Here is a 26581-nt window from a genome sequence, read left to right as displayed (position 1 = left end):
GTATCTCCCTGTTTTATGCCTTACCTGATGTTCATTTACAGAGTCATGAACAGAACTATTTCTATTATAATTTCCAAGCAATCTTGAATGGTTTGGATATATGGGCAGGAGATACCTTGTTTTTAGAGTCTGTAAGGCAGCATTTCATTCTACTAAGTCAAATGCTTTTCCGTAAATGACATATCACCAGCACAACTGGATCTTATATTCTCTACATCTTTTAGTTAATTGCACAGTTTTTACAAGTGCCAGATTGTTCTCCATAATATGTTCATTGAGGATGCCCCCATCTATGAATAAATAATCCTCAGAGATTTTGTATAGATAATAGGGAGTAGTGGCTGATATTTACTCAAACACCATTTGCAGGGGGGGGGGAGGGAGTATTAATAAGGTCTAGGTTTTTTCCCATGACTTTGGTTCCTTCTACTCCATTAAATACTTTATAAAACAATCCCTAAATGCCTTCATAATTATATGGCACTGATCTCCTTTATAAGCAATCCAGTTGTTTTTTTTTCCCATTTTTTTCCTCAAAAGTGGCCATTTTCTCTGTCAGAATCTCATGGAGTATAATGTTAGGCTCTAAGTATGGTGGTTCCACTATTCTTGATGGAGAAAAATTTCAAAATCATTCATGATCAGACGAAAAGCAAACTAAAGCAACCATGAGGTATCATTGCACAACTACTGAGTTGAAAAATATGGGGAAAGATGGAGAAATTCAATGCTGAAGTAAACATGAAAAGATAGATCCACTAATTTACTGTGATATGACCTAATCATGCTGAAAAAACAATTTGGAATCACATAAGAAAATAAATAAATTGCTCATGCCCTTTTATACAGTGGCCCCACTGATGGATTTATACCCCCTAAGGAAGTCAAAGCAAGAAAAAAATTCTAGTTATATATAAATATTCATAGCAGCACTATTAATAATAGCAAAATTCTGGAAATAAAGTGTGCCCAAATATTTAGGAATGGTTAAAAAAAACCCTGTGATATATGAATGCAATTAAATATCACTTATTATTATTAATTATAATCTAGAGGGTAAACTAAATGAATAGAGAAAGATGAAACTTATAATCACCTTGATAGTCTTTTGGGAAGATGCATCAAACAAAAAGATAGCAAAGAGAAAGCTGAGGTCACCTTTATTAAGAAACTGATTGGCACCTGAAATTAAAGCCCAAATGGAAGAACACAGAGAAGTGAATGCAGATGAAATACCAAGTTTAATGTATGTTCCTTGTACAGTAAAGTGAATGACCACAGATCTATCACATGTCTGGACAAAATCCTTTATAATGTTAATGAAACATAGGGTTCATCACCTGAAGGCAGTTAGAGAAAGATTGATGCTCCCACATTGAAAAGAAGGAAAAACATTGATAGATGTTGTTAACAGTATATATGATAAATAGAATAAAAGTTTGGAAAGGTCCTTCGGGAACAAATGAACCTAGCTACACAAATCAATAATAAAGGCTGACAATTGGCACACCTGACTGAATTTGTTAAACATGACAAAAAGTAGTTTATCTTTGTACACAAAACATGAAAAACCTAAAATCCAAGAGTGGAATCAAAAAGTGCTCCACGGTTTTCAACATGAACTCAGAGAACCCTGAATAAATGGTTGTCGTGTGAAATTGTTTATAGAAATGGAGGGGCTTGGTATGGATTCAGGATCAGATCACTACCACCAGAAATTATAGAACAATTACCTCAAAAATTCCATATTTATTTATTATATAGATTGTGCAAAATAAGATCATGGAAATTGTGAAGTGTATTACTATAGGTTACCAAAATGTAGCATATACTGGATACCTAGGAAGACAGAATCAGGTGGCTACAATTACACCCCAAAAGTTTGTTAACATTGATAAACTAACCCTACAAATTCCTATACTATCAAAATAAATCTCACTTTATCCTTGAGAATTAAATAAATAAATTATCAGAACATTAAAGACAGAACTTGTTATCTGCAACTTTCTGGATATAACATTTATGCCTAAAAATATAAAAACGTTATTTTAATATATGTTCTCATGCTAACTACTCATAACTTCCAAATTACATGTAATGAAAAGCTTTCAAGCTATAGAGACCAGGAAGAGCAAATATGAGGCATATGTCAATTCTGTTATCCTATTCCTGGAGCTGAACTAAAGATATTTTCAGTGAGTCTACAGCAGAGGATCTGACAGTGAAATATTGTTAGATGCAAAAAAAGCAGCCATTTTTATCTCTATAGTAGTCCACAGAATATACAATAAACAAAGAACAATAGGATAGCAACTTGTCCTCCTTAGACTGTTTCTATCTCAATGTCATGAAAAAGGTCAGATGGATGAGATGCTTCTCTGATTGGACACTCTGGTTGGAAGGTAGGGCCATGGGTTCCAGGGCTTCTGTTTAAGGAAGTGGCTCGGTACAGCTTTTCTCCACATTTCCCACTGGCTATTAGTTGTTCATCCTTTGTTTTTGATGAGAACTAATGACATTATGGGTGATGTCTTGACATGCAGAGAATTGAATTTAAATGACCCGGAGCTGCCTAAAATCATTAGCCTCATTCTTTCTTACTGAATCATTACAGCCCAGTGGCAAGACAAAATCAAGGTGACTGGTGATGGCTCTGGATGTGGTGGATGACTTTGCATCTTTGGTGTCTGACCAAGTTCAAAACCCCTCCTAGTGTTTGCTTCTGCCATCTTCATGGCCCATTAAAATAAAATGTTCACACTCACCTATTCTGCCAGGGAAGTCTTCACATATTTGGGGTAGACACCCGGTAACTCACCAATGGTTTCTGTTGGTTACTCTCAACTTGGTTTAGCCCATCTGCCAAGATGGTTTTATAGTGTGTAGCCTCTATACATTCTACAACTTCTTGGAATCACAGGTGAGAGTTGGGTAATGAGTTGGACACCAAAAATGGAAAGCAACCATGAAAAGGGCTCGGTAGCCCTCACACTGGAGGTACTAGTCCTCTCTGAAATCCCATATACCCCACCAGCTACACTACTTTTGCAACTCTCTATCATGCCCCTCATGCAGGGTACCTTCTTCTGTTCTCCTTACCCACCCCCAACCTTTCAGTTTTCTTTCATTTATTGTGTTCCTCTAATAGACTGTAAACTATTTGAGGACAGGAACTGTCTTTGATTTTATTTGTACTTTTATCACCAGTATTTAGCACAGTGCCTGACACATAGTTGGTAAATAAATGTTTATTGACTGACTGATAATAATAATGATTTTTACTGACATATTAAAGTTTTCAAAACCCATTAATCACAATAAATCAGTGTGACATACTGAATAGAGCCTTAGAGCAGTTGAGTTAACATAGACCTCTTAGTGCCCTAAAGAATTTGTTAAGACCATAAATTAGACTATCTTGCTGGTCTCAATTGGTGAAGGAATTTCAACACAGGGAGTTCCAAACTCAATGAAATTAAAGGTTTGGAAAATCCTTTCTCAATCTACCATCACCCCCAAAGGAAGAATGAATATGAAGAATTAAGAGAAACATAGAAAGAAATGTATGAACTGATGCAGAGTGAAGAAAGTGGAGTCAAAAGAATAATGTGCCATCTAAATCAAGGCATCATCAAAGGGCAAAAAAATTCTGGTCGAATTACTAAAGTTACAATGCACAAGCTTCCCTTCTGTTAAAAAAACAAACAAACAGTAAACTACCAAAATAGTCACATGTGCCATCAATCACAATCACTGGATTAGGCAGTCCTACCATGTTTCCCTGATAATAAGACACTGTCTTATTATTTTTTTTGGACAGAAAAACACCAGAGGGCTTATTTTCAGGGGAGGGCTTATTTTAATGAACATTGACAGCAATTTTAATAAACAGGTAAATATGAACAAAAAAATGTACCTTTATTCAATAAGCAAATCACTGAGGAAGAACAGAATGACACGCTCACTGCTGCAGCTCTGATTGGATGCAGCTCGGAGCGCGGCATGCGTTTCATGGGGGGGGCGGGGGGGACGGTGCATACAGAGGGTACCGTAATGTAGCGTGTAGCGCAGGGGATCACCTTCACTACAGTAGCAATCTCAATAGGGGTTATTTTCGGGGGAGGGCTTATTTTAGAGGAATCTTAAACAGTAAGGGGAGGGCTTATTTTCGGGATAGGTCTTATTATCGGGGAAACACGATAACAGTTTTGAGGAAATGCACATAAAAGGAAGATTGTTTAGTGTGTTTTATAAGGGAAGTTTCTGCTGTATCAAAACAAATATATTAGTAATAAAATCAATTTTAAAGATTTAGAAAAGACAAAAAGTGATAATAATGGAGAATAATGGTAGTCAAGAACAGAGGACAATGGAATTCAATTATCTAAATTCTAATCCCCAGCCTCTCATTGATCCATTCTTCACTAACTTCCCTATAAATTAAATGGGAAAAGAATCCTGGGCAGAATCAGTCTAATATATTCTATTCTCCTGTAAAGTAAAGCCTTCTATCAATACCAAAATGTAATGTTTATAACTGACAATTAATCAAAACCCTGTCTGAAAGATTGTACAAATATATCTGGGTCCAGTTTGGCATATTCAAATGTTTCTATAAAGGCGACATGATGAAAGATACTTTCTGGCAAATTTAAACCATGGTTCATACTTTGTTTAAGTTACAAAACCTTACTAAAAGCAATATTTCTATTTTGTCCTCTGCAGCAGCCCTATTTTCTCATACCACCAAGGGCAGTGAGTGTTAAAACACTGCAGGTGTGATTCCTTCTGACAAGAATCTGGGAGGGTGAAATAAGACTTTTCATTCTAGAGATTCTTGATGCATCTGAATGACTGACATAATCCCTCATCAAAGCTTCCTCCAGTCCCTTACCATGCATCAAGTGTCAATACATAGCCTAAAGCCGTTGCCATATTCTTCTGCATACAAATCACATGATGCATATTTATACTTGGTGCTTTTTCAGTCACTTAAGATTTTTATCCTTCTCCAATAACTATAAATTCATTTTATTTCCACATTGTGTTGAATTATCATTATGTTTGAAATTTTCCAGTGAGTACTAGAATTATATATACATACATATATACAAATATGCAAATATATGTATCTATGTGTCTATCTATATCTCTGTCTCTATATCTGTCTATCTATCTATCTATCTATCTATCTATCTATCTATCTATCTATCTATCTATCTATCTATCTATCATCTATCTATCTATATCTGCCCTGTGGCTTATCAGAGAGTCAGTGTGTGATGAAAGTGGCAGCTGACTGGTAAGCCTGTCTGTTAGCTTGCTTCTTTCTGCTGCTACATGATGTCAACACAAGATTTTTTTGTCTTTTTCCCCAGTCCCGTTGAAGCTGAAGTAACTGGATTTAGCTTTTCTTTTTTCCTATCTTAGCATAAACCTGACTTTGCTATTAATCCCCCCCTTTGCCATGCCTGTTTTGAATACAGACACAGACATTTCCCACGGTTAGCAGGGGGTTGGGCTAGAGTGAGAGTTTGTGAATGGGACGATAATTGATCCACAACGAAGGATGAGCAAGAGGAAGGTGAATGAGCAGAAAATAAAGTGACTGGGGATGAGACTAATGATGGTGGTTATAATAATAATCCACAGATTTCCCAATTTACAAATACGCTTTGTTCTTAAAAAAGTCTTATAAGTTAGTTGTTTGGAACTTAAAACACATGTTTCCATAGAAACAGTGTTATAAATGGTCTTTAGGTTCCCAGACGCCAACAGTATTCATAACAATTTCCTGCAAAAGTTTATCCAATGTAAATCAATTGTCATAATGAGCCCCAAAGAGCCCAGAAATCGCCTCAGCTAGCAAACATTTGGTTTCCTTGCCAAGATCAGTGATATGGCAATCAAGGGCAACAAAAGTTTAGAAAATAAACTCATTTGCAATATCCTATGGAGAAGAATGGTGGAACGATATAAGCAGTATCACCTTATAAAGCAGAAAAAGCACTAGAGGGAAATATATATATATATATATATATATATATATATATTTTATTTTTTATTTTTTATTTTTTTTTGCAGGGGGAAAGGCAGGGCAATTGGGGTTAAGTGACTTGCCCAAAGTCACAGGGCTGGTAAGTGTTAAGTGTCTGAGGCTGGATTTGAACTCAAGTCCTCTTGACTCCAGGGTTAGTGCTCTATTCGCTACGCCACCTTGTCACCCCCCAAAATAAACTTAAAGTCTGGTGAGAGCTTCAACTAAACAAAGTCTTTCTATGGCATTTAAAGATGAACCTTGGAAGAAGACAACAAACAGAAGATAGAAAAGATTTGTAAAGACTTTTTAAAAAAATATTTTTTACCATCAAAGACTTAGGATTAAAGTCCCAGATGTGTTACCTGAGAAAGTGGTAATGGTGCTCCAAAAAAGAAATATGGGAAAAGCAGCTGGACTAGATGAGGTCTATGTAGAACAAGTCTGTCCTAGAAGCAACACAACTTTAAGGCCACCAAGGGACTGATTCCGAAGGTATATGAAAGACTGGAGAATATCAAAGGCAATGGAAAAAAAAATCTTGTATTTCATTATTACCCACCTCCTCCTCTCCCCAAAAGGCAACCAGAAGGATATCCATAAGTAACAGGCCCTGTGCATATTTTAGGGGTTATATGGGCCTTTGAAGACTAACTGAATCCTAGCCATCATTTATAAAATTGTTTCTATAGTAAAATAAAATCCAATTTGGAACTTAAGAACAAATTAGTTTTCTCTTCTCTCAAAACTTGTCTTCCTCCCTTTTCTCCATGTGATTATTTATTGGAAGTGAATCTACCCAATCCAGGAGCACAGTGCTGACTGCTCTCCTTCAAAAGCACACGACATTGATCAATCAGGTGTTTGGGGGTCAGAAAGTTCTTCAATGTCTTCCAAAGCACTTTCATAGTTATTTCATTCATTAAATCTTGATGGCAACATCAAGAGACAGGTAAAGTAGCAAAACTATCACTCTTTCCAGATGAAGAAAATTAGACAAAGAACAGTCATGTGAGTCAACAGACATGTAACTAGAAGCCAGGTTTTTTAATTCTTAGTCAATGCTCTTTCTATTAAAAATAAAAACAACTATTAAGAAGAAAAAGTCTGAGTGTTTATGGAGATTAAAGGTGATCAAAAGTTCATAGAAATATATTATAAGTGGCTTATGAGGGTCCAGGTCCCTAGAAAGACACCAATAGCTAACAGAATGTATGTATGCATGCACACATGTACACACGTGTATATATAATTATATATGCATGCTATATAATATTATAAGCATACAATATTATATAATAAATATGCATATAATATAACTGATAATATTATATATATGCACATCTCATGTATGTAATATGTGGTAGTATATAAATATTAATACTAGATAATATTTTATACATAATAAATTATATATGATAATATATTTATATATGCTGTTTGAGCAGGATAAGAAAGGTAGCATGGCACAGGAAATATCAGGCTGCCCTATAGTCAAGAAGTTCTATGTTCAAATCTCACCTCTGATATTTCCTAGCTATGTGACCACAGACAAGACATTTAGCTCCATTAAACCTCCATTTCCTCTTCTGTAAAAAGGGGATAATAATGCCTATAATACCTGCCTTTTGGGGTTGTTGTGAAGATTAAATTAAATAAAAGTATGAAGTGCTTTGCAAACCTGGAGGCTCTATCTAGAAGTTACTCACTAAGATGTGTGGAAAGATCAGCAAAGTCTTTGACAGATTGTTGAATTTTATGTTGTTAGTGTATGAATATTTATCTGTAAGGCTGAATTAAGTTATAAATTGAAATATGCACAGTAAAAGGCATGTTGATAGGGCCCATGCCAGCTTACATATAAACAAAATGTTCTAAATTTGTATAAGCAATTTAACTCCACAATATAGAATTATAAAGTTAACTTGGAAAATAAATTAGTGAGTTAAGAAGAATGAGTTCAAAAACTGAATTTAGAAAAGTTAAATCTACTTTCTTAACTTGTTTAACCCAAGAACAATGTTAGAGGTCCTCTTAATCAAATAATTTCATATCAACACTGTGGAAGCAAACAACCTAAAACAAAGTAGGTAATGACTGAACAATATGTAGATGATGAATGTCATGGAATATCACTGTACTATATCAAATGATGAATATGAAGAATCCAGACAAATAGGAAGACTTGTATGAAGTGATACAGAGTGAAAAAGTAGAACTAAGACACATATCTTAGTAATAGGTAGATAGGGAAATAATCTACAGAATGATTAAAACAATGTAAACAGTAACAACACTAAAATATAGCTGAATTCTGATGAATTGTGATAAGTAATCTCCCTTCTGAAAGGAGGTAAACAGGAAGTGGTATATACCCTGTTAGATGTATATAGCTGTGATGTTGGTTGGTCTTGAAATGTTTTTCTTTTTATAAGGTAACTTTCAATAGGGACTGAGGCACTAAGGAGAAATGAATGTGGTATAAAAATAAAAGGTGAAAATCAGACTGAATATGAGAACCAAAGACCCACTCCAATTGATATAAACACAGAGATTCCTAACTTCTCAGTTCAATCAATCAATCAAAAGTATAAACAAGGTTGAATAAATTCATCAGTTTGAGAGGAATGAAATTCCTTAATAATTAGATGAAAGTAGAAGATCCACCAAAGAAGTTTTGTGATTGGTTAAAGAGAATCAGACTTGTCCTATGTAAATATGGATGGCAGAGTAAGATAGTTCAGAAATCAGAAGATCAGAAATAGTTAAGCTTCAAGAGCTTTCAGGCTCAGAAGCAACTGGAGAGGCAGATCCTTGTACTTCTATTGGAGAGGGACAGCAAAGAAGGGTAGATTGAACATGGAGGGAATGCTACACTACCCTACCCACTGACAAGTCATCAGAGAGACAGGACCTGCAGGAGATAATTCATCTAACTAGGAGATGAAACATTCACCAAGAACAGACAAGCAGCTTCAGAACTATACAACAGAGAACCCAGCATAGGACTTTATTGAAGCATGATTTCATGAGAATTCCACACAGAGAAAAAGACTTCCAGTAACTTGGATCTATAGCTTACCCCTTTGACACATATATATTCTATGAATGTGATTTACCATCTTTGTACTCCAAGTATGAACCCACTTTCCCCATAGACTTATGCATATTTGTGGGAGAATGTGTCATTGAGCTTGCTGGGGGGAGGGTTGATTTTGTACCAACTTTTCTTATTATACTATATGAGTAAATATTCTTTCTTAAAACCTGATAATCAGTAGGGAGCACAGATAAGAGCTTTTCAGTAGCAATGCTAAAAGGAAGGAAAGAAACAAACACATATGAAGTGTCTCCTATCTGTGTTAATCATTTAATAAATTTTTCTCATTCAATCCTCACAATTATCCTGGGAAGTAGGTTCTATAATTATCTCTATTTTGTAGTTGAGGAAATTGAGGTAGATAGAGATTAAGTGATTTGCTCAGGGTCACACAGGTAGTACTTGAGGCTAGATTTGAACTCAGGTCTTCTTGATTGTTGGCCCAGTCCCCTAAATACCATGCTACCTAGTTGCTTCAACTCCCCAATTCCTCAAGTTTCCTCCTAGCATCTTGAGGGGAAAAGTAATAGCTATACTCTTAGTATCCTAGTCTGCCACTGGGAGTGGGAGTTGGTAAAGTGGTGCCAGAGAAGTACTACATTGAATTTTTTTTAAGTTTTTCATTCATAAATATTTATTAAGAAACCATGTTGTTTAAGACATTAGTGCTAAGTGATAGAGGTAGATACAAAGATCAATCAAATATAATCACTGCTTTCAAGAAGTAGGTAATATTAGAGGTAGGAAATACACAAAAATTATAATCCAGAATAGAATACAAATACATAAAACTACACAATACACACTTCTGTATATGTATATACACACAGGCATATGCACACACACACACATATATACATTTTTACATGCATGTGTATGTATGTATAAACACACTCACATACATCTCTCCACAATCAAACAGTTCATGAATTTGGGTATTCTTTTCAAATATGTAAATCAGAACTTATCTGTGTCTGCAAGCTCCTATGAAACTCCTATCTATGTCCTTCCACAAGCTCATGACATGTGACCACCCTATGTACCTGGAACCTTCCTCATGTTCTTATGACATAAGGCTACCAGTGAAGCACATTGGCAATCCTTTCCTCTTGCCGCTCATCTATTTTTTCAATCTCAGATTTCTTTATCGATGTCTTTTACACTCCTTTTTCTGCAGAACTCCCTGTTTTAGACACGTTGCAGACTAATCACATTCACTGTGTACCCCTCCATTGTGCTTTGGATGATCCTCAGCTTCAATTCTCTATCACACAATAAGTAAAATACTTTTTATAAGTAATATAGTAACATACACATGTATAAGTAATGTACATATATAATATTAACAAGTAATGTACATATGTGTGTCTGTATCCATCTAGGATCATCAGACTAGAGCTAGAAGAGTCCTGAAAGGTCATCTAGCTTTTACAGATGAAGAAACTGAGGCCAAGGAAGGTTACTTAACCTTCCCCAATTTCATCCTGGAAATAAGTGTTGAGGGTGGTATTTGAACCCATGTCTTATGAGTCCAGAGCCAGTGATCTTTCCATGACATTATATTTCCTTCCCACATTTACCGCCCCCTCAATACACTTTGTAAAATATGGGTACATGTGGACATAGGACTGACTTTCCAAAATTATCATGCCTATAAAATTTATTTTCAGACTAAAATAATTAGATTTTATTGTTAGCTCTCACCTGCAAGTGTACACACACGTATCAGCTCAAAAGTACCCAGGTATTGTGAAAATGTGCCTGAACTAATTCAGGCTAGTCATTGCATATTAATTTGGGGGAAAGGGCAAGGTTTCAGGGGCACATAGAATACACAAAACACTCTGTCATTCAATCCTATACATTCCCTTACCAGTTTTGTACTTAATCTTCATGTTTACCTGTAAACTCTCTTCAGGTATGTGACATTATTTGATCCCTTTCTCCAGTTTAAAATATTAATTCTCCTTTGACCTCCCGCAAACTACCTTCTACTTCTACTTACTTTTGTCTGCTTTACATGTGCCTCTTTCTCATCCTGCTCATCCTGCTTTCTAACTGTGTGGAAGATCCCCAATGCTCAAAACATAGCATTTTGATTTCCCTTTACCCTCTCTCCATCCAAGAATTCACCTATTCTCACAGTTTCAACTGTCGATTAATATTATTAACGCAGCTGACTTCTAAATGCACAAATCATAAACACAGTCATGTGTGCTCTACAAAACTAACTCTCCTCCTTCCTGGGCACACAAATACAATAAGGATGTATGTGCTGGGATGACTCAGAATCTCAGGCTTGGTAGGGATCTAAGAGGTCTTCTAGTTCATTCCTCCAACATATACTTTCAGTGATGAGAAATTAACCCCCTTCATTAGGGCCATCATTAGATGGCCCTTTCCATTTGTAGACAGATGTACATGAAAAGAAACATCTTCTTATATAATGAATTGAAATTTTCCTATCTGCAGCTTTCAAACAGGGCCACTTATTCTAGCTTCTGGGATAAGGAAAACCAATCTAATATCCCTTCTATAAGATCCAATTCCTCTGTTAATTATTTCCTATTTATCTTATATGTGGTTTGCTTTGTATATATTTATTTGCACATTGTTTCCTTCATTAGATTGTAAGGTATGTGAGGGCAGGGATTGTCTTTCTTTTCTGGAGGTCAAATGAGCCCAGTAAACCCAAATAGTTACATGGAACCAAATCTCAAAGATTCAAGTTCCTTAACTGTCCTGGTTTCTCTCTTTTGAACTTGCTTCATTTGGTGACTCTCTTTCCTACAATATGGCGCCGACCAAACTGAACAGAAAACTCCAGATGTTGTCTGACCAGGATGGACAAAGGTCTTTCACATCTCTTATTCTTGGCATTAAGCTTCTGCTAATGCTGCCCAAGATCATACTGGGCTTTTTGTTAATCATGTCATACTGCTGACTTATCTTGAGATTGCAATCCACCAAAATCACAGTATTTCCCCCCTAGAACTGTCATCTAGCTAGACCTCTCCCTTTTTTGTACTTTTGAAGTTGATTTTTTTTAACTCAAGTAAAGGACTTTACATATATCATTATTAAATTTCAACTTATTGGATTTGGCCCATTATTCTAGCCTAAGCTATAAGTATTGGTTTATTTCTCCCTTGAGCCAGCCTTTTAAATAAACAAGGAAGCACATACCAAAGGCTGAAAAAAATATACTGGTTGGGCAGGTAAAGTGCTGAGCCGGCAAAAATGATATATGCTTTAATTTACTTTCTTGGGATTCAGTGGGGAGTGGGTTGATGACTTATTTCTGGTCTATTGTATCATATTTTTACATTTAAAGAGGCATGGCATTCTGATATCATACTACACTGATATATAGTTATCAAAAAGTAGGTAGGAGGGATATGAGATAGGACACTGCCTCTAATGTAGGAATTAGTTGATGTGTTGGTTTGTTTTGAAGAACTGGGTTTTATAGAATCATTTTTATTCTTTGTTTTAAGGTATGGTTCTCTGGGTGGGAAATGGAAAGAGATAATGTACGTGGTGTAAAAACTAAAACAAAGGGTACCAATAAAATTAAAAAATAAAAAAGTAATAGACAAAAAAAACAATAATAACAACAAAGAATACAGAAGGGGAAGTAAACTAGCAGCCTTCTATTCCAATCTTCTTACACCTTAATCTACTACACATACTCTTAGATTCACTGACAGTTGTATCCTGGTTGTTCTAAGAATAAGACATTCCTTTTTTCAGCTCTGAGTATGTTTTGAACTGTCCCCCATTTCTCGAATGCCCTCCCTCTTTTGCTCTGACTACTGACATCCCTGCCTTCCTTTATGTCCCAATGAAAATCTCACAGTATGGTTTTGGGCTTCATTTCCAAATAACTTGAGTCTGAGAAGACAGGGTCTACTGGGGGTAAGGGGATAGGGGAAGGCACCTCATCATAAATAACTGCCAGAAATCTCTACTTCAGTCTACTGAAGTAAAAAGCATAATGGCTATAACCTTTTCCCACAAGGGTAAGCTAACAACTATTTGGCAATAATAATCACAGCTATCATCAACCATAACCAACAAAACAAGGCAGAGAAAGTTAGTTCCAGAGGATATTGGGCTGGTCATGATGGAAGAAAGGTCCTAGATTTTAAACTTAAACTGTGCCTCTTGAGCCACAAGTGGCTCTCTCACTAACCATTTGCCAATTAAAATGACTAATTTTAGTATTAAAATATTACATTTTACTAGACTCCACAGGAAAAGGAGCAGTCAAGTGTCTCTTTAGCTGATGGTTCTTATAAATGTAGCTATAGAGTCATAACTGTGAGCATCTCTGTTTGAAACTATTTCTATGGTACGGGGAAAGAGGGGAGAGATACAGAGACAGAAAGAAAGAGACAGACACAGAAAGAGACAGATTAAGATAGCAACACAGAGATCTAACCACAAAGATAGAGATGAGACAGAAAGATAGACACAGAGAGAATAGACTTGAGTTCAAACTCCATCTCTGTTGTACTACCCTATGTGACCTTAGACAACTTGTTTAATATCAGTAGACCCTAGTTTCCTCATCTACAAACTGAGGGAGTTGGACTTGGTTGTCTCTGAGGTCTCTTTTATCTCTAGTTCTATTATGCTAGGAAGGAAGGGCAGGAAAGGGCAGGGCAGGGCAGGACAGGGAAGGGAAAGGAAGGGAAGCGAAGAATTTCTCTTTCTATTTCTTGCTGCTGGGCTGTGTTGGTTATATAGAGAAATACTGATGATTTATGTGGTTTTATTGTATATCCTGCGACTTTGCTAAAGTTGTTCATTGTTTCAAGTAGTTTTTTTTTAGTTGATTCTCTAGGATTCTTTAAGTACATCATCATATCATTATACTAGATATATTATATATAGTATATATGTACATATATTGTACTAGAAATGCTAGCTTTAGCAAAAAGAGAAGAAAAATAAATTGAAAGAATTTTAAAAAGACAATAAGGGAAAAAAAACTATCAATTTTTCCAGATGATATGATGATATACTTAAAGAATCCTAGAAAATCAACTAAAAAAACTACTTGAAACAATGAACAACTTTAGTGAAGTCGCAGAATATAAAATAAATTCACATAAATCATCAATATTTCTCTATATAACCAACACAGCCCAGCAGTAAGAGATAGAAAGAGAAATTCTATTTAAAAATAACTGTAGACAATATAAAATACTTGGGAGTCTACATGTCAAGACAAACCCAGGACCTATATGAACACAATTACAAAACACTTTTCACACAGATCTAAGCAATTGGAAAAACATCAATTGCTCATGGATGTAGTGGCTAGCACACTGGCATACTTAGTATGGCTGCTAGCACAGGTTCTTAGATCTGCTTTACAAGGAAGGATAGCTGTTTAAGGAGTCAATGGTCTTATCTTAATTACATTTATTAGTTCAGGGGGGATATCAGCACCCTGAACTTCAGAGAAAATACAAGCAAAGAAAACAGAAAAAGTACAAGCAGGACTTCTGTCTGGGAATACAGCACAGATCAATAGACAGAACCATCTGTCTGACCAAGGTAATATATACATAGTAACCAGAGAGAGAAGCACCAATATCTGGGTTTTTCAAAGCCAAAGGGCACCTTAACAGGTCCCCAGAATTTTATCTGGTCAAATCATAAGAACACTCTTCCAGTGAGTGAGCACAAAGCAAAATGCTAACCTCTGAGTATATATACCCTTTTTAGAGCCAGAGGACATCACAACCCTTGTGACTCAGTGCCTAATTAGAAATTAACAAAAGGTGTGAAAGCCTTCCTACAAGGAAGCCTCACCTAAACAAGCTTCCCTTAATGGGTTCCATGTGAGGCCTATTAACAGGTGGGAAAGATCTTAAATTCCATTACCATTACAATGGGTAAGCCAAACAAATATAATAAAATGACAATTCTGTTTAAATTAATTTACTTATTCAGTGCCATACCAAATGGAAACTACTAAAAATTGTTTTATAGAAAAAATAATATACATTATAATATAATTATTATATATAATATTATTACATATAATATGGTAATTATTACTATAAAATTTTATAGTAAAAATAATAATAAAATTCATCTGGAAGAGCAAAAGGTCAAGAATATAAAGAGAATTAATGAAAAAATGCAAAGGAAGGTAGCCTAACTCTACCAGATCTAAAATTATATTATAAAGCAGTTATCATCAAAACTATCTGGTACTGGCTAAGAAATAGAATGATGGATCAGTGGAGTAGGTTAGGTATACAAGATACAGTAGTAAATGACTAATCATCTACCATTTGATAAACCCAAAGACTTTAGTTTCTATTTGAGAAAAAATGCCGGGGAAACTGGAAAACAGCACAACAGAAACTAGGCATAGACCAACATCTCACACCCTACACCAAAATAAGGTTGAAATGGGTACATGATTTAGACATAAGGGCTGATACTATAAGTAAATTAGGAGAGCAAGTAATAGTTTACTTGTCAGACCTAGGGAGAAGGGAAGAATTTATGAAAAAACAAGGGATAGAGAACATAATAAAATGCAAAATGGATAATTTTGATTACAATAAATTAAAAAAAAGTTTTTGCACAAACAAAAGCAATGCAACCAAGATTAGAAAGAAAGCAGAAAGCTAGGAAACAATTTTTAAAGGCAAAGGCCTCATATCTCAAATATATAGAGAACTGAGTCAAATGTATAAGAATACAAGTCATTCCCCTATTGACATATGGTCAAAGGATATGAACAAGCAGTTTTCATATGAAGATATTAAAGCTATCTATAATAATATGAAAGAAATGCTCTAAATCACGATTGATTAGAAAAATGCAAATTAAAACTCTGAGGTACCACTTCACACCTCTTAGATTGGTTAATATGACATATTGGAGAAAATGTAGGAATATGGGAACACTAATGCATTGTTGGTGGAGTTGTGAACTGATTTAACCATTCTGGAAAGTAGTTAGGAACTATGCCCAAAGGGTTATAAAACTGTGCATACCATTTGATTAAGCAATAACACTACTAGGTCTTCATCCCAAAGAGGTCATTAAAAAGGGAAAAGGTCCCACAGGCACAAAAATATTTATAGCAACTCTTTTTGTGGTGACAAACAACTGGAAGTTGAGGGGATGTCCATCAATTGGGGAATGGCTTAACATGTCATGGTATATGAATATAATGGAATATTATTGTTCTATAAGAAAGGATAGGCAAGGGGATTTCAGAAAAACCTGGAAAATTTTATAAGAACTGATGTTGAGTGAAATGAGAAGAACCAGAGAATATTGTACATAGTAGTATCAGTATTGCGTGATAATCAACTATGACAGACTTAGATCTTATTAGCAAAACAATGATCCAACAAAATTCCAAAAGACTCATTATGGAAAGCATACTATTTCCACTTCAATTTATTTTTTTATTTTTTGTTTCTTGCGGTTTTTCCATTTTGTTCTGAGTCTTCTTTCAAGACACAACCAATGTGGAAATATGTTTAACATGACCTTACATGTATAACCTATATCAGATTGTTTGTTGTCTTGGGGAGAGGGGAGGGAAGGGAAGGAGGGAGAAAATTTAGAACTCAAAATCTTTTAAAAATGAATGTTGAGGGGGCAGAGTCAAGATGGCAGAGTAGAAACAGGACTTCCACTGGGCTCCAGCTTCCACCTCCCCCAATTCATGTAAAAGGTGACTCTGAACAAACTTTGGAGCTACAGAACCCACAAAATGACATAGAGAAGCTAACCTCCCACTGAGGACAGGCCAGCAGGCCATCAGTAAGTGGCCAGCACAGCACTCTGGGAGGCCAGCCCAGCCCAGTCTAGCTGGAGCCTGAGGTTTTAGCCCCAGGCAGGTCTGACCATACACTGGCTGGAGGGACTTCAGATCACCAGCAGCTGTGGCGGTTTCCAGAATTATGAACCCATAGATGCCAAGAACAAAGTTAGAGGTCAGTGCCGTGTGGACTTTGGGATCCAGTAGTTTGGGAGTGTGGTCCAGCCTTTATCCCCTGGAGGGAGAAATCGCTGAGGTGCCATGGCCATGTAGCCACTGCCACATGGCAGCTTTAGCTCCTGGTCTGAAGATTGTAGGGGTCTAAGCTTCCAGTCTGAGGGGTAATTGTTCTTGCTTTAACCTGCTTGGATCTGGATTGCGGTCTAGGGTGGAGGTCCTGGGGTGTGTGACCAGCTAGCCAGAGCATGTAGAGGCTTCAGAGAGGGCACCTAACTAATACCTTCCGCAGCTGAGAAAACTCCAGCATTTGGGATAAAGCTCCCCTGTCTGGTAGCAGAGTCCTACTGTGGCAAAAAGCCCAAAAGTCAAATAATTGAGTGGCAACATGAGCAGGCAAAGGAAGCAAAACAAGCAGAGCAATCCAACTTTACACTCCTGTTTTGGGGACAAAAAGGATCAAAACATGGAACAGGAAGAAGACAACTAAATCAGAACTCCTGCACCAAAAGCTTCCAAGAAAAATATGAGCTGGTTACAGGCCATAGAAGAGATTTAAAAGGATTTTGAAAATCAAATAAGAGAAGAGGAGGAAAAATAGGGAAGAGAAATTGCAATGATGCAAGAAATTATGAAATTAGAGTCAACAACCTGACTGAAGAAAACAACACCTTATAAAATAGACTAACTCAGATGGCAAAAGAGGCTCTAAAAGGCAATGAGGAGACGGCCTTAAAAAGCCAAATTTTTAAGGCCTTAAAAGAGGCCTTAAAAAACCAAATTTGCCAGATGGAAAAAGAATTTCAAAAGCTCACTGAAGAGAATCATTCCTTCAGAATTATATTGGAGCAAATGGAAGCTAGTGACTTTATGAGAAATCAAGATGCTATTAAACAAATCCAAACAAATGAAAAAAATAGAAGGCAATGTGAAATATCTCATTGGGAAAACCACTGACCTGGAAAATAGATGCAGGAGAGATAATGTAAAAATTATTGGACTGCCTGAAAGCCATGATCAAAAAAAGAACCTAGAAATCATCCTCCAAGAAATTATCAAGGAAAATTGCCCTGATGTTTTAGAACCAGAGGGTAAAATAGAGGTTGAAAGAATCCACCAATCACCTCCTCAAAAAATTCCTGAAAAGAAAACTCCTAGGAATATTATAGCCAGGTTCTGGAATTCCCAGATCAAGGAGAAAATATTACAAGCAGCCAGGAAGAAACACTTTGAATATTGTGGAAACACAATCAGGATAACACAGGATCTGGCAGCTTCTACACTGAGGGAATCGAAGGTCCTGGAATATGATATTCCAGAGGACAAAGGAGCTGGGATTAAAACCAAGAATCACCTACCCAGCAAAACTGAGTATCATTTTCAGGGGACAATATAGTCATTCAGTGAAATAGAGGACTTTCAACCATTCTTGATGAAAAAACAAGAGTTGAATAGAAAATTTGACATTCAGATACAAGAAGCAAGAGAAGCATGAGAAGGTAAACAGGGAAAATAAATCATAAGGAACTTATCAAAGTTGAACTATTTACATTCCTACATAGAAAAATGATAATTGTAACTTATGAAACTTTTCTCAGTATGAGAACAGCTGAAGGTAATGTATACATACATATATGTCTATATAGGATGGCATATAGGTATATGAATACATATATGAGTGTGTGTATATATGTGTACAGGTATACATAGATAGAGGGCACAGGACCAACTTAATAGGAAGGGATGATACTTAAAAGGTGAAATTAACAGGTGATTGAAGAATAAAATGAGAGGAGATGGGGAGAAACAGAATGGGGTAAACTGTCTCATATAGAAGAGGCAAGGGAAAATGGTTACAATGGAGGGGAAGAACAGGACAGTAAAAAGGAATGGGTCAATCTTATTCTCACTGAATTTGGCTCAGGGAGGGAATGACATACACAGTAAATAGTGTATCTCACCCTACAGGAGAGTAGGGGTGAAGGGGATGAGAGGGGGGCTGAGGGAAGGGAGGGCAGGCTGGGGGTGAGAGAAGTTGGAAGTACCCAGTTTTGAAAAGGGACCAGATCAAAGTAGAGAACAGAACAAGTGGGAGGTGGGATAGGAGGGAGGGAAATACAGTCAGTCTTCCACAATATATCTACTATGGAAATGTTTTGCATAGCTACATATGTACAACCTATATTGAATTGTTTATCTTCCCAGTAAGGGTGAGTGACAAGGAAGGAAGGGAATGAATCTGGAATTCAAAGTTTTAAAATCAAATGTTTAAATATATATATACATATACATATATATATTATTATTTTACATGTATCTGGGAAATAAGACATACAGGCACTGGAGCATAGAGATCCACCGTACCCTACTGGAAAGTCGAGGGCGTATGGGAGAAGATATTGGAGAGAGCAGATTGGAGGAGGGGATATCCAGTGGGATTGCTATTTTTGGGGTGGTGGGTAGGGGAAAAACAGGGAGAAAATTTGTAACTCAAAATCTTTTGGAAATGAATAATGTAAACTATTAGTGAATAAACCATTTGAAAAAAATAAATGTTGAAAACTATCTTTACATTTAACTGGAAAAAATAAAATACTATTAATCAAAAAGAGAGAAAGAGAGAGACAGACATAGAGAGACAGAGAGAGAGAGAGACAGAGAGAGATAGGAGAGAGAGAGAAATGCATTGCTTTTTCATTCATTTTTCAGTTGTGTCCAACTCCTCATGGCCCCATTTGGTGGTTTGTCATTTCATTCTCCAGCTCATTTTAAAGATGAGGAAATTGAGGCAAACAGGGTTAAGTGACTTGCCTAGGGTCACACAGCTGAGGCCAAATTTGAACTCATGAAGATAAGTCCTCTTGAGTTCAGTCCCAGTATTTTATCTACTGCACCACCTAGATGCCAGAGAAAATGCATTATAAATGTTTTTTTCAGCCCAAATTCGTAAGCCTGCACAGGTCTCCCGATCTTTCTAAGGCCGTACCACACAGAAACATCAAGAAAAATGTTCACATAGACATATGTGCATTTGAATCTTGAACCACAGGATAACAAATTGTAGATTTAGAAGGTACTTTAGAGATGACCTATCCACCTTCCTCATTTTTCTGTTTAGGAAACAAATCCTGAGAACCTCAAGGCTATGTACGGTATAAATAACAGAAACAAGATTTTAGTGCAGGACCTTTTCCTCCTCCAAGTCTAGCATTCTTTCTACTAAAGCATACAGCTCTTCTATGCTAAGAAAGAAGTGAACGTCAAGCATTGAGGTGGAAAGGAACAGTAGGTAATTCTAATATATGAACTCAATAAAAAAGGTCCAAAGGCAGTCTTTTTTTATTTCAATGTCTCCTCTAGTATGTCAATAACCCTTGTCTAACTCCCACCATGTACCTCAGACAAGGTACCTAAGAGGGGGAGAAAAACTTAAAATCAGTCTAGAAAAGCCAATAACCCAAATCTCTGCTACCCACTTCCTTATGAAGCAAAGGTCAAATAAGAAATGCCAAAATACAGAGCATTTCTTAAAAGTTTTTAAAAGCATATTTTCCAAGGTAAGAAAGTTATTGTTAAGAGAGTTAGAGGAAGGCCCTTAAGATACTTGGGTATACCCCCTGTAGAGGATTTATGAGAGGAAAGACATGTGTAAATTGTGATCCCCACTAGTGAAGGGAGTAAGTAACCATACTTATAAGATACATGATTCATTGATATATAAGTGTAATAATAATAATAATTCACCTTTATAAAGGCTTTTAGAATTTGCAAAGGGTTTTACATATCTTATCTTAGCTAATCTGTATAAGAACACTTTGAGATCGGTGATACTATTGTAACTATTTCACATATTAGGCTATTGAGCCTAAGAGAGATTAAACATGTATGTAGCATCTACTATGTGCTAGGCACTGTGCTAAGTGCTTTACAAATATTATCTCATTTGATCCTCACAATAATCCTGGGAGGCAGGTGCTGTTATTATCTCCATTTTTACAGATGAGGAAACCAAAGTAAATAGAGGTCAAGTGACTCCCACAAGGTCACGCACTTAGTGTCTGAGGCAGGTTTTTTAATTCAGGTCTTCCTGACTTTAAGTCCAGCACTCATTACACTGAATCATCTTGACATTTTCCTGATTTTCCATGAACAGAAAATAAGTTAAATTGCTGAAATGGAAATAGTAGGAGCCAGTTAGTATTTAGGTAATGCACCTCTGCCTATGTGGAAAAAAATACTTTTTCTCCATTAATGTATTTTTTTCTTTCAGATGTGAAAATAGCCACATGCTCAATGAGTTGCCTACTTCCATCACTTCCTTTGGTCCTCTGCCTGCCTCTCAAACCCCAGAACAATTATTGTCTCAAAGAAGTGCTTTCAGTTTCTGCCTGGTGACTTTGATTTTCCTCTTCCCTCCTGGGGCTGGATGTGCTTCCCTCTTCTATGTGCCAGCTCCTGCATTTTTCTCCTTCTTCTCATTTCGCTAGACTTAGTGCAAACATTCTGATGATAAATGGCACTGTGCCTCACACTTCCTATAATGCTCTAAGGTTGTTTTTTAAATTTATTAATATTTTTTGTTTTTCTAGCACCTTTGCTTTCAATTATATCCTCTTTCCTTCCATACCTAGAAGGTCACCCATCCTTTGAAACAAAGAGTAACAAGGGTTTTTTTGATCAAACCTACCAACATATTAACCGAGTCAGGTAATATGCAACAATTCATACATGTTGTCCCCTACATCTCACCTCTGCAAAGAAGGGAGAGAGGTATATTTTCTCATTCTTCTCCAGGACCAAACTTAGTGGCCAAAATTACATAGCATTCAGTTTTGTTCTTTTGTCTTTCCATTTATATTATTGTACTCATTGTACATAATGTATTTCTGGTTATGCTTATTCATAACCATAACATTCATTCTGCTTCATTCCTAATGTTTCTCTGAATTCTTTATATCCATCATTTCTTATCGTACAATAATATTCCATTATATTTGTATAATATGATTAGATGCTCCCCAATAGAAGGCTCTCTACTTTATTTATTGCTCCTTGCAATTTTTTAAAAAGTAATTCTGTGAATATTTTAATGTATGTGGGACTTTTTTTTGTCTCTGATTTTGTGGGGGTATATGCCTAGCACCAAGATCTCTGGACCAAAGGTTATGGTTGCAATTCTCAATTGTTATTTTGAATGGTTGGATCATTCCAAAACCCTATTGTAAATATATGAGTGCCAATCATAGACCCACCAATTTTGATCATTGCCATCTGCTGTTGTATTGTTGGCTATAAAATAGTAAAAAAAAAAAATCAAATCAAAACAACTATTAGTCATCTGGAGCAATCTTTCATGGTTGTTAAGAGCTTGCAATTCCTCTTTTGAGAAGTTTGTTTACATCTTATGAGAAATGGTCTTAAATATTTGTTTTGGCTCCCTATCCATCTTGGATGGCGGAGCCTTATCAAATCATTTTATATGAGGATTTTTCATGTTGATTTTGTTTATGCAAAAGCACTTCAATTTTATGAAACCGAACTTTTCCATTTTATTTTTTGAAATTCAAAGTTTCTGTCGAGCTCTGGTCTTTTCATGAAGAATGCTTGAAAGTTCTCTATTTCATTAAATGCCAATATTTTCCCCTGAAATATCATACTCAGTTTTGCTGAGTAGGTGATTCTTGGTTTTAATCCTTTAACTTCCAGAATATCATATTCCAATCTCTTCAAACCCTTAATGTAGAAGCTGCTAGATCTTGTGCTCTTCTGATTGTATTTTCATAATACTCAAATTGTTTCTTCCTGACTGCTTGTAATATTTTCTCCTTGAGCTGGAAACTGGAATTTGGCTATAATATTCCTAGGAGTTGTCTTTTTGAGATCTTTTTCAAGAGGTGATCAGTGGATTCTTTAAATATCTCTTTTACCCTCTTGTTTAGAATATCAGGGTAATCTTCCTTGATAATTTCTTGAAAGATGATGTCTAGGCTCTTTTTTGATCATAGCTTTCAGGTAGTTCAACAGTCCATAAGTTATCTCTCCTGCATCTTTTTTCCAAGTCAATGGTTTTTCCGATGAGATATTTCACATTGTCTTCTATTTTTTCATTCTTTTGGTTCTGTTTTATAATATCTTGATTTGTCATAAAGCCATTAGCTTCCATTTGCTCCATTCAAATTTTGAAGGAATTATTTTTCTCAATAAACTTTTGAACTTCTTTTTCCATCTGACCAATTCTGCTTTTTAAGGCATTCTTCTCCTCATTGGCTTTTTAGACCTCTTTGCCATCTGGGTTAGTCTATTTTTTTTCTTTTTGGAGGGGGGGAAAGCAGGGCAATTGGGAATAAGTGACTTGCCCAAGGTCACACAGCTAGTAATTGTTAAGGGTCTGAGTTCGGATTTGAACTCAGGTCCTACTGACTTCAAGGCCAATGCTCTATTCACTGTGCCACCTAACTACCCCTAGTCTATTCTTTAAGGTATTATTTTCTCCAGTACCTTTTGGGTCACCTTTAGCAAGCTGATGATTCATTTTTCATGATTTTATTGCTTCAGTCTCATTTCTCTTCCCAATTTTTCTTCTACTTCTCTTACTTGATTTTCAGAATCCTTTTTGAGCTCTTCCATGGCCTGCAACCAATTCATATTTTTCTGGAGACTTTTGATGCAGAAGATTTACTTTGTTGTCTTCTTCTGCTTCTTTGTTTAGATGTTGGTTGTCACCAAAGAATGATTCTATTAGTCTGATTTTCTGATTTCTTTTCCTCTGTTTGCTAATTTTCTCAGCCAATTACTTTGCTTTTGAGCTCTTTGTGACAGTAGAACTCTGCTTCCAGAATGGAGAGTGCTGTATCCCAAATTTCTGTTGTTTTGCACAGCTATTGTCAGAGCTACTTCTAGGCACCTGCCTCAGAACTGTGAGGGGAAATCCCTCTCCACAGCCACCACAAACTCTGCCACGCCAGCACTTCTCCTCACCCGAGGACTACCACTCTAGACTGCAAACCAGATCCAAGCAGGTCTAAGCAAGAGAATCCAGCCTCAGTGTCAGCAGAGAAATTCCTGCAATTGTCCTGTGATCAGCTGCTTGGTCACTCCACCATCTATCGGCCTGGATCTCTGGTAGCAGTCACCACTGCAGACACTGTCACTTCTGCTGCCCTGGGGGCAGGGGGCAGACCTTGCTTTTCTCTCACGCATGCCTAACAGAGTTTCCCCACTGACTTTTTACTTTCTCTTTGGCATTTGTGGATTGAGAAGTCTGGAAACTCCCACAGCTGCCAGTGATTCAATCCCCTGAGGTCGGCTCTGGCCTGATCTGTGCCACCAGTCTGTGCTGGCACAGCCCATGGTGGGTTGTGCTCCACTCCCAGCCCTGGTGCAATAGACTCTTCCCATCATCCTTCCAGGCTGCCTTTGGTGGGAGATTTGTTTCACTCCGTAATTTTGTGGGTTTTATAGCTCTACAATTTGTTTAGAGTCATTTTTTACAGGTATTAGAGGTAATTAGGAGATAAGCTCAAGCAAGTTTCTACTTTAATTCTGCCATCTTGGCTCAGCCTATATATTTTATTATTTATGGTTGCCTCTTATTAAAGGTATCTATCTCATCTAGACAACTAACTAGTGTTTATTATTTAAGGTTTGGAAAGCATTATACAAATAGCATCCAGTTTGCTCCTCACAGCAATCCTGAGAGGTAGGTATTATTATCATCACCATTTTATAGGTGGAGAAACTGAGGCAAATAGACTAGCCTAGAGGCATATAGCTACTAAGTGACAGAGACTATATATATTTGAACTCAGGTTGTCCTAACTCCAGCTGTCTTAATCTTCTTCTCTTATTTCTTTAATTATGTGACTTTTATATTCAGGTCATGGATACATTTTTGCACTCTAGAGTTTACAAAAAAAATTCTTTTCTAAACTCCTTTTAGGTGGATAGTTCAAGTATTATTAGACATACTTTACAGATGAAGTTCTCAGTCATCTATGTAGCTTGCCCATTGTCACACAGTTACTCAGTATTAAAGGGAGGATTTGAACCCAGGTCTCCTCACTCCAAATTTAACACGCTTACTATTATACAATGACACTTCTACTTGTTATGGACTTAGTGAAGGAGAATCTTAATTTCCTTAAATTCTATGATCCCATGACCCACAGAGTATGGATGATATAGAGTTCTGTTGTTCAGTCATTTTTCAATAGTGTTTTCGTGACCCCATTTGGCATCGTCTTGACAAAGATCCTGGAGTAGTTTGCCATTCTTTTCTCCATCTCATTTTACAGATGAGGAAATTCAGGCAAACAGGGTTAAGTGACTTGCCTAGGGTTACCCAGTTAGTAAGTGTCTGAGGCTGTATTTGAACTCAGGAAGCTGAGTCTTCCTGACTCCGGGCCTAACACTCTTCACTCCATCACTTAGCTTACTATACTCATTATAGAGCTTACTAAAGAACTTATTTAAAAATATGACTCTTAACGGGTGAAATATTTTAAAAGAGACATTACTTTCTGTGACTAATCTGCTCTTAACTGGTTAAGGAGCTGAAGACAAGTCACTTCTCTGTACCTCAGATTCCCCATGCATAAGATGGAAATGATGATAATAATGGGACTGCTTACTTCATAGTTATGAGGATCCAATGAGATTAGATCTCAAAGCATTTTGAACCCCCCCCCCCAAAAAAAAAACCAGGGTTTTCTACCAGGCACACCTATGGATATTAGCTCAATTTCAGGGCAATTCCTGGAAGTTCTATGTGCTATGCTAGGTCTTAATTTGGAACTGTCACAAAGATTTTTTTCTTTTATATGACAACTACCTGATCGTGAAAACTAACTCCTGGTGTAGGGAAAAGAAGCTCAAGAAACTAGAGCACAAGGATATAGAAAATATACTGTCTGTTTCCCTTGTTGCAATCTTCCTCTAGAGAATGGCAGGACATTAGAACAGAAAACTTCCAGAATTATGTGCTCCTAAACATGCCTTTCAGACAAAGCCTATTCTCCAAGTTATGGATGAATGGAATGGATGGCATTGTAAATGCCTTATACTCACGTCCCAAGGCACAAATTAATATTTTAAAGATGAAACTCTATCTTACCTTTGTAAGTTTAACCAGAATATCTGGGGACAGGATAGTAAAACCATTCCTTGGTTCATTCCTTGGCTAGCAGCAAACCTGTCAGGTGAGCATGGCAATCTTATGAGAAGCAAGACACAACTCACCTTTTACTTCCCGCTGATGGTACTCTTTGTTTTTAAGAATAGGGTGTGAAATCCACATCCATGGATGATGTTTTCGTAGCTGAGGAAGCATGTAATGTGTTACAAATCCCACTGCACAGGCCAGGGCAAACAATATGAGGCCTAGAAATGGCTGAAATAAAAGGTGAAACCCAAATTTCATTATTTGGCTGGGGGGAAGGGGACTGAATATTATTTAACCACT

The 26581-nt window shown here is 36.6% G+C and overlaps 1 protein-coding gene across 1 annotated transcript in view; it reads right to left on the bottom strand.

Annotated features, from left to right (window-relative positions):
• PCNX2 (pecanex 2) overlaps positions 1-26581 on the bottom strand; it is a 395419-nt gene that overhangs the window by 185108 nt on the left and 183730 nt on the right. The window contains exon 19 of the mRNA XM_069064863.1: positions 26359-26509. Coding sequence (XP_068920964.1) covers positions 26359-26509 — 151 coding nt within the window. The remainder of the gene's footprint in view (positions 1-26358; positions 26510-26581) is intronic.

The sequence above is a fragment of the Petaurus breviceps genome, unplaced genomic scaffold, assembly GCF_028583685.1.
Source record: "Petaurus breviceps papuanus isolate PSGF00001 unplaced genomic scaffold, PetGlider_PUasm1.0 90650, whole genome shotgun sequence".
Classification (NCBI taxonomy): domain Eukaryota; kingdom Metazoa; phylum Chordata; class Mammalia; order Diprotodontia; family Petauridae; genus Petaurus; species Petaurus breviceps.
Note: the sequence above shows the minus strand (reverse complement) of the source record. Positions and strands in the feature narration are given on the sequence as shown.